The sequence below is a fragment of the Anoplolepis gracilipes genome, chromosome 11 (genome assembly GCF_047496725.1).
Source record: "Anoplolepis gracilipes chromosome 11, ASM4749672v1, whole genome shotgun sequence".
In the NCBI taxonomy this organism is placed as follows: domain Eukaryota; kingdom Metazoa; phylum Arthropoda; class Insecta; order Hymenoptera; family Formicidae; genus Anoplolepis; species Anoplolepis gracilipes.
In genome coordinates, this window is record NC_132980.1 from 11,068,260 (window position 1) to 11,077,620 (window position 9,361).

At 36.1% G+C, this 9,361-nt stretch overlaps 3 protein-coding genes across 3 annotated transcripts; 1 reads left to right on the forward strand and 2 right to left on the reverse strand.

The window, feature by feature from the left end:
• Window positions 1-3,108: 3,108 nt before the first annotated feature.
• Window positions 3,109-6,883, forward strand: LOC140670999 (nitric oxide-associated protein 1). Its single transcript, XM_072901975.1, has 6 exons — window positions 3,109-3,265; window positions 3,341-4,700; window positions 4,800-5,096; window positions 5,212-5,533; window positions 5,627-5,844; window positions 5,928-6,883. The coding sequence occupies exons 2-6, from the start codon at window positions 3,413-3,415 to the stop codon at window positions 6,104-6,106; spliced, it is 2,304 nt and encodes a 767-aa protein (XP_072758076.1). The 5' UTR covers window positions 3,109-3,265; window positions 3,341-3,412; the 3' UTR covers window positions 6,107-6,883.
• LOC140671001 (uncharacterized) lies at window positions 6,541-8,602 on the reverse strand. Its single transcript, XM_072901977.1, has 8 exons — window positions 8,362-8,602; window positions 8,204-8,305; window positions 7,735-8,097; window positions 7,548-7,667; window positions 7,337-7,431; window positions 6,914-7,255; window positions 6,757-6,822; window positions 6,541-6,676 (listed from the first exon to the last, which is right to left on the reverse strand). The coding sequence occupies exons 2-8, from the start codon at window positions 8,249-8,251 to the stop codon at window positions 6,541-6,543; spliced, it is 1,170 nt and encodes a 389-aa protein (XP_072758078.1). The 5' UTR covers window positions 8,252-8,305; window positions 8,362-8,602.
• A 50-nt stretch (window positions 8,603-8,652) lies between these two features.
• Window positions 8,653-9,256, reverse strand: LOC140671005 (uncharacterized). The gene is made up of 2 exons (XM_072901981.1): window positions 8,882-9,256; window positions 8,653-8,819 (listed from the first exon to the last, which is right to left on the reverse strand). Exons 1-2 carry the CDS (start codon window positions 9,136-9,138, stop codon window positions 8,663-8,665), a joined length of 414 nt encoding a protein of 137 aa, XP_072758082.1. The 5' UTR covers window positions 9,139-9,256; the 3' UTR covers window positions 8,653-8,662.
• Between the last annotated feature and the right edge of the window lie 105 nt (window positions 9,257-9,361).

Sequence of the window (9,361 nt, forward strand, 5' to 3'; positions counted from 1 at the left end):
AAGCGAGGTCCATTCCACATCGCATGGTGGTTTTGGTGCAAAACAAAGTCTATAATTGTATGATTCAACATGTAATAGATTTGCACTTTCTATAAAGCGAGATCTTTCTATTATTGTTTTGCATCGAAAACATTGCACTCAAAAAAATATTTTGCTAATGTAGATAGATTTCTAGATGTCTCAATTAAAATTTATCGCTACTTTTTATATCTGTTAGAATATCGTTTGTCACGTATAGAATTTATAGCAGCAATACCTCTAGAAAATTTAGATCCCATTGGCAAATATTAATCACAAATATAATTGTCCTTGACAATAGACCTTAAAAATAGGCATCAGAGAAAAATTTTCCGTCTAAATTACACTAATAGTACAGATATAAATTCTGTCTCTGTCATTTAAATCGATTAAGTGCAAAATATATGCAATATCACAGTCGTTGCTAATAATTTATCTGTTTCAGTGAATTTTTTACACCTAAAAAATTTTTGTTCAAGTTGCAAGATCATTTTTTTGAATGTGGGTGATGAGAGATGAATCTTGTGTAAAAAGTTGCAAACTCATGTTTAAAATCATAATTATATTTTGCTTTGCATTAAAACATATATTGTATTTTTAACATTTACGTGAATGTCTCGAAAATGTATGAGCAAGTATCACTGATTAAGACATAAGCCATAACGTCGAGAAAATGAGAAAAAGAATTCTTGGTGAGCGTAAATATAAATTATTTTGAAACGCTGCACTTATATTTTATATAGTAAATCACTGCAAAGAAATAATTCTTTACAATAGAATATTTTTCTATTATATACAATTTCTCAATTAATTTTCTCAAATGCTTTTCGAGAAAAAATATTTTTATAAATAAAAGTTTTATAAATTAAAACGGACAACAAAAATTATTTAAGTACGTATATTAATTTCCATCAACAAGTAAGATACTTTTTCGTTAATATTTAAAAATATTTTCTTGTATAATCTTAAAGAGATATTTACATGACCTTACGCACTTTACACAGTGTTTTATGTGAGATCAAAGAAGTAATACGGTTGTTTGAGAGTCTCTAATCATACTAAAAAATAATAACTATTTTCCTTGTGCTGCTTATTGCAATTACTGGCCACTGATATTATTTGTCAGCAGATATTGCTAGAATATTGCTGCTATAAATTCTATACGTGACAAACAATATTTTAACAGATACAAAAAATAGTGATAAATTTTAATTGAGAGATCTAAAAAATCGATTTACCTATCAAAATATTTTTTTAATGTAAATTATGATCTAAATCCTCTAGTCGACGTCCTCAATGTGATACGTATTGCTGGTAGACGGTGCAAGAAAAGGGACCCATCAACGATTTACTCCAACAATCGATCGACCTAATCTAATCGATTAGGACCGAAAGCTGTTGTCGAAGCAAATCGTGCTCTCAACAATCGATTATCGAGCGTTAGCTCAATATTAACCGCGCGCGTTCATGTATCTCTCTATACACGAACCTTTCGTCTACCTACGCGACTAGCATTCACCTCAGCCGCGATACTGAGGCATGTAAACGTTGCCCAGTAAAAAATGACGATTGAAAAAATGCCGATAAACGACATCGATTCGACATCTTTTTCAATCATTTTTCACTGGAAAGCAACGCTGAGAGAATCCCATTTAGTCGGCGTCAAATACGATCTCCGACAATAATTTAATGATCGAAATCAAAATTATATAAACGAAAACACGACCGCGATCGCGATTACGAGACAAAGCCGAGATGAATGTGAACAATAGCGCGCTATATCCCACCGAGGTCGAATGTTATTATTTTGTTATATTTCAGAATCTTTTTAGACGTATTTTAACACGTTAAAATTTATCGTGGAGTATTATTATACATATTATCGTTGCGAGAAACGTTTACAGGGCGCTCGACCTTAAGGTGACAGCGATACGCAAGACGCACGTGCCGGCGCCGGCGTCAAAGTAAAGACACGTGCGCACGCTACGCCTGCCAGACTCGGTATGAATGGCTTACGGCTGTCGCGGGTCACGTGTCACGTACACCGTACGCGGCGCTCCCCCCACTCTTACTACTCAACGCGTGACGTCAAGGACAAAGGACAGTGTGCTCGCTCTCTCTCTCTCTCTCTCTTTCTCTTGTCACGTAAAAACAAAATAACACGCACTATATTACGTGACAAAATTTGACCTGTTAAAGTATGTACATCAAGAGTGATTCTAAAATATATACAATTTTATTACCTAAAATAATATTGTTGTATTCGATTTATTTAATGTACTTTAAAGAGTGTATGTGAAACGCGATTACGAAATATAATATATAAAATACTTATCTAATCAAATCTAACAATAAGCAATCTTATGACTTAATATATATCAACGATTCTACTTCTTTATTATATTTATATTAATAAATACATCAGGAAAATTATGTCAATGATGTTAAAGATTATTATTTGTGAAAAATAGGAATCTCTATTATGAACAACATACGTACAAGTATAAATTATAGACATAACTAAATATAAATCGATAGTGAAAAATATATATACAAGAAATTTATTGAGTATAAATACATTTACTGAATAAAACTCTGTATATTATAAAAATTTGTCATATTATTTTAAATAAATATTCTTTTATCTCTTCTATAGTAACTATTTATAATTATTCCTAATATATATATTACATTTGTGTCTTTTCTCTTTTATCAAAGAAAGAAAGAGAGAGAGAAGGATAAATATTCTCTTACTATATTCTCTCTTTATCATTATTTTTAAACAAATTAATTTATTAAATGTAATTTAATATTTTATCACAAAAATATTTTGTCGCATAAAATTTTATTATATATGTGTATGTATGTTTTTATTATAGATTATTCTGTTCAATTTATTTGACCAAAATATGAATTTTTACTTTATTCTATTATTACTTTTAACAATTAATTAATTAATTAATTAAATTTAATATTTTATTAATTATACTTTATTCTATCATTATTTTATTCTTTTTATTATCTGATTTTTGGATGTAGTACAGATTCACACCAAAAATCAGTCGGTATTTTACGTCAGTCGAAAAATGACTACGTAGTTCAACAAAGTAAATATAGGTGGAGAAATCAAGCCAAGATGGCTCTCAAGTTTTTCTCTTTATTTACATTCTATTTTACACGACAGTGGTGCACGTGCAAAATTATACATTAGATTATAAAAACAATTCTGTTTAACATCTATTGTGAAGTAAATTATTCAATTCTCTCTATTATACTATATAATTATATTCCGATTCGTATAAACGGTAATTTTATTTTTCAGATTCACAAAATCTAATCTCTCAACGAAGTACCTGCGATAATGTCACATTGAAGCACGTGGATTATTTTTACCATGCTGTCTGTAAATAACATTAAATTGATTATTTCCACAAATCATACGACGTGGAAAAATTATGTGGGTAACACTTATTGCCATTTGAGAACCTGTCGCAACAGATACAAGGACCTAATTCAGACTTTCGGTTATTCTACGAAGTACGATGTAAGAAAGGATGCTGCTTCATCGCTCGATCCAAGGGTCGAGGCACTGCGAGAAAAATTGATTTATTGCGACTATCTAGATTGTGAGAAGGTGAAGAAAAGTTATATGAACCGTTTCTTGCTGAGGAAGAAGGCCGAGAGTGTTCAGAGTTGGGCACGGTTTGACAAGCTTATGAACGAGCCCGTCTACAGTATACTCTTGAACAAGAGAGATGATGAGAGCGACGACAGTCGTTCTCTGCAGGAAGAACATGCAGAACCGACTCCGACGAAGTCTACTAAATCTGTACACATGCCATACGCGAGTACAGATGTATATAGTAGGGTGAATACTTCGTCGGACGATTCGAACGAGGGTAACTTTGATGAACGTTCAATACCGTTGAGCGACAAGTATAAAGCTCTGTACGATAAGTTCTTGGAAGAGAAGAAAAAAGCTGTCAAAGAAGGTGAAGAGCTTGCTCTGAAGGATTATTTAGAGGAAACTGACACGGAGCCTTTGGACAGGAAAGATTTGTCCAATGTTCCCTTCAATTGGATGGTCGACGTCGAGCAGTACGATGACAGCTTGCAAGATAATATATGGCTCAGCAATTACGGCACTCCAGATCCCAACTCTGATGTTAGCTCCGTACCTTGCGGCGGATGCGGTGCTCTATTACATTGTAAAGATCACGCTCTGCCGGGTTATTTGCCCTCGGAATTATTTTTGAAAAAGAGTGACAAGCAACTGAGAATCATGATCTGTCAGAGATGCCACTTTATGAAATACTATAATACGACGTTGGAGGTGAAAGTATCGACAGACGAGTATCCGAAACTTCTGCAGGTAATAAAAAGAAAGAAGTGCGCCGTAATCCTGATGGTCGACCTTACGGATTTTCCGTGTAGCATATGGCCCGAGATAAATAGCGTGTTGCATCCCCTGACGCCAGTATTCGTGGTAGGAAATAAGATTGATCTACTACCTCAGGACACGTCACACTTCTTCACTCACATTAAGGAATGTCTGTCAAAAGCTGTGGAAAATACAGGAATCAAGAAGGAGAAAATCAAGCACGTAGCTCTCATATCCGCGAAAACTGGCTATGGCATAGAAGAACTGATAAATAAGTTACATACTCTGTGGAAATATAAAGGTAAGCATGTCAATTCGAGAAAATTAATTTTAAGAAGAGAGAAACTATACATTTAAAATATATATATATATATATATATTTTTTTTTTAATTCTTTTAGGAGACGTTTATGTGATTGGATGTACAAATGTGGGTAAGTCCTCTCTGTTTAACGCATTGCTGCAGTCCGATTACTGCAAAGTACAGGCTGTGGATCTTATACAACGCGCAACCATCTCTCCATGGCCGGGAACAACTTTGAACTTGCTAAAGTTTCCCATTTTAAATCCCCTCAAATGGAGACTTTATTTGAGAACAATGCGATTGCGACAGGAACAACAATACAAACGTGCTGAAGAAATATCAAGAAGCAATCTGTTCAAAGCGACGCGTAATTTAAAGTACGCTACATTGCAAAGTACGTGTATTGCATCAAGCAATTCTCGATATACTATCACACGTAATTGAGCGAAAATATTTGCGTTGTATTGTGTACTATGTGAAAGAGTAAACGTTATGATATCCGAATTTAGGTCACATTGGTAGAACATTTCAATCGAAATCCCAGATTAAGGTGAAGAACGATATGTTCTCGGAAGAAAACTACAAGAATCATATGCAGCAATTTGGCTTTGACGAAACTAAGGAGGAGTATAAGTACAGCCGCTGGTGTTACGATACCCCCGGCACCATTCAACCAGATCAGATCTTAGATCTGTTAACGACACCAGAACTCTTGTCAGTTTTACCAACGAGGATAATCTCGCCTAGAACATTTATTCTACAAGCAGAGCAGACGATATTTTTGGGCGGAATTGGTAGACTAGATTACTTGGAGGGTGACAGTTTTATCAGGTATTTTCTCACACGTATAATTATCGAATAATAATATAATAAATTAAAGATATTTAAAAGTATATTGAGAAAGATTTTCCTAATGTTACGTAGGTGCACGATATTCTCTAGCAGGGAATTGCCAGTTACTATAACTAATACCGCGGACGCGGACTGTATATACGATAAGTTACTCAAAACGGAAGCGTTCGTCGTACCCGAGAGCGATCCGGATCGATTGAAACATTGGCCTGCATTAGGATCAAAGGAGATGGAAGTCATTGGTATCGGGAAGAATGAATCAGTTGCCGATGTTGTTCTGTCTAGCGCGGGTAATCTTTCCTTACAACAAATAAAAAGCTTTAAAACATTCGCGTCGTGTGACTCTAAATTTTATGAGAGCCATTTGTTGCAGGATGGATCGCGATCGCTGGTGTAGAAAACAAACGTCTCTCATTAAAGGCCTGGACTCCGCAGGGTCGTGGGTTACATCTTAGAACGCCGGCGCTCTTGAGGAGATCCGTCGCTCTACGTGGCACTCGAGTATCGGACGCGCCAACATATCGAGACGGACGTCAAGCGTACAAAACGTGAAAGAGAAATAATAGCTTTTACCCTTATTTTGTATATATATATATATATATATATATATATATATATATATTCCAAACTCTTCACATCTTCACGTTACTTCATGTTTCATCGTTTACGTATGTAATTAATTTCTCCATTTTTATTTCACGCAGTAACTGTTATTTCGGTAAAGAAAAGAACACACCGTGTATTGTACTCGTATCTCTATTACAGTATCTCTGAAGAAATGTTAACCATCGAACAATTTCTATTGACACTTACACACAGCTTACGTTAATTAATTATTTTAATTAATCACTAGTCTTTTCTCAGTGAGATCTCTTTGTCAAACATTGTGTATATAAAACGTTCAGTCGACATGTATCAAATTTTACGATATAAAAAATTTTAAAAAAGATTAGAGAAATTTAAACAATGACAATTTTTTTTCGACATCAATCGTCGACTTCCCGCGCTCGTAATTTTGCTTGCTTATACATTCTTTTATAAAATTTTTCTAGATCCTTGTAAAACTCATAACTTCGGGAGTGATCCCGAGTATATTCGCAACTCGGATCGCGCTCCTCAGTACTGAAATAATATTTGTAAAATGTAAATATATCAAAATGTTCAATTTTCGGATATAATTTCGCATAATTTCATTCACTTACTCCATAGCTTCAGCAGCGCATAATTTTTCTTTAGCTTTCTGAAAATTCCTGATTTTATATTGTAATCTGTAACGACATGACATTAATGTAAAAGAGTTCGAGAAACATACACACACACATACACACACATACAGATTTTTTTTTTCAATCAACTCACAATGACATCGTCGCTTCCTCTCGCGAATCGGACGGTTCACAAATGCAGCAGAATTTTCCGGTATCGGACAAATGTTTGTGATATCGACGCTTGACGTCGATATAGTTTCTGACTACGTCCGAATCGTCGTAACATTTAGAAAAATAACAATTATACTTTAAACAAACTGGACAATTGTCCATAACATGATTATTATTATCGCATATCATGGCAGCTTTGGCTTGCTTTCGAATACATGAAGAATTCTTTACTGAGTGATAACACTGATCAGCGTAATGGTTTCTAATACAAGTGGTATCACAGTGGTGAGAATCGTCAACACTGCTAGGTCTCTGACGATATCTATCATAGGATTAAATAAGATACCTAGTATTGTTGTTAATGTGTTAATAATATAAAAATATCGTATATAACAAAACATACGGTCGGCAACTCTGAGACCTCGGTTTAGTGTGACAGACTTTTCGTTGCCTGATAATACCTTTGATTGGTTTTTTTCTTTGCCCGCATGTCGTTTGCTGAAATTTATAAATTCACAGAAACCCCAACATTAAATATACAAAAGAGGGTGAGAAAAAAAAAAGAAATAATAAACGTCATGCATTCGTGTCGCCGATCTTCGTCTATGAAGTACCTTAGAGTTAATCATTTTTGGATTGACGACATAACATTTGCTCATACTTGTGTCAAAGGAGCCCGACACCTCCTCGACAATCGTTTTGGTGGAAACCTCGATTTTAGGCGCTATGATACCCTGTAAAATATGCAAACAAAAAAATCTTATAATAAAACAAAGCACCGAAGGTGAAAGCGAGACGTACGGGAAAGCACTTGGTGGGCTCCATCAACAGATCTACGTCAACTCCGGCCAGTAAACCTTTGAAGCACGACGCGGGGTATAGTAAATCCGCTAGATTTATCTCGAACGTGGCCAGGGCGATGCCTGGACGGTGTGCCGGTGTCGTCCACTGTTTTAGTTCCGCATACAGAAATTCCCGCTCTAAAGTGCGCTGCAAGTCCGCCAAGGAAGTTATTCCAGCGAAAATCTTGCTAAAGATAAACTTGTCATGGAATAGCAGCGGAAAAATCGGGTTTAATCTGCGAGATTCCACGTAGAAATCGAGAGCGTCTATTTGCAGAGCCACTTTGCCACTGGGACATAGCCAAACGCCGGGGCACGTTACCTAGTTAGGAAAGAGAGAGAGAAAAAAAGCTCTTTTCACCTGAATACATACGAGAGAGAATTGTGTGCAAGTATATATTTAGTAGTCGACTAAGAGAGACACGTACTGCATGTACGTCCAGTTGTACTTTAACGCGGAAAGCCCTGCCTGCCATTTCCAATGACAGTTTGACACATTGATCATATGGTTAACAGCATCGTCGCTGAATCTTGAAAATAATCACTTTTTGCTTCGGCAAAATCATGATGGGCCACAGTGACTTACGAATTTTTCCGCCTCGTGTATTCGCGCAGCCGGATTTCGCTTCCCGAACCACGTCTCAATTTAAAAACGCACGCGTATACTTTAGGAACCTATGCCATCTTGCGAAAGAGTATCTGTTGCCATGAAACGGCGGTACACAACATAAGCTCGAATCAATGTATCGAATTTTCTTTCAAAGTTCAGCCGGCACAAACGATCGGTATATCTTGCTGTCGACCTTTTCCAAAATTTAGACAAAACTCCTCGAGTACGCATTCAACGCTGATGCTTTATTTCAAATCGTACAATATATCTCGAATATTCATAATTTGAACGGTACGCCGGCGAATTTCTTTTCTGGTGGACCCCCCAGTCTCCGGCCTGCAAGCTCGTGCGTTATAAAATCCGATTGTTTCCTGGAGAAGCGTAATCGCGGATCTTTCGTGATAGGTATCAGCGGTGCGGGAAACCAGCCATATCTGACACACAAATAACTTGTCATTGAGAAATCTTTTCATACGCGTGCCTCTCGTTGACTTACTCCATGTTCACAGCCGGTGGTCTAAACGAATAGAGATCCTTAGGTGTCATCTCCTGCCGTTTCATCAAATTGATGTCGTCTTCTCGAACGTCCCACGGTGGGATAACGTCGTGTTTCGCGTAAAATTTGCCGGTCAACGATTTCGTTCGGATAGTAGGCGTGAACGTTTCTCGCACACTTGCCAATTTGTTCTCTCTCTCGTATCTCTCTTTGTAAAAGCGCAGTTTTACAGGATTCATCAGCAAATTAGTCGCCATAATTTCTTCTCTTTTAGATTTACGAAACTTCTTAATTTTTTTAATCGCAGATAAACGCGTGAGTCGGATGCGACTTTAACGCGTGAGTCGGATGCAACTTTAACGCGAAGGAAAAAAAAAAAAAAGAAAAATTGAACATCTAATTAACTAATTTTAAGATCTTTTATTCGTTGTCAAATAATGCGAGAGATGACAGGAGCGATGATTGAGAAGAAATTATTGA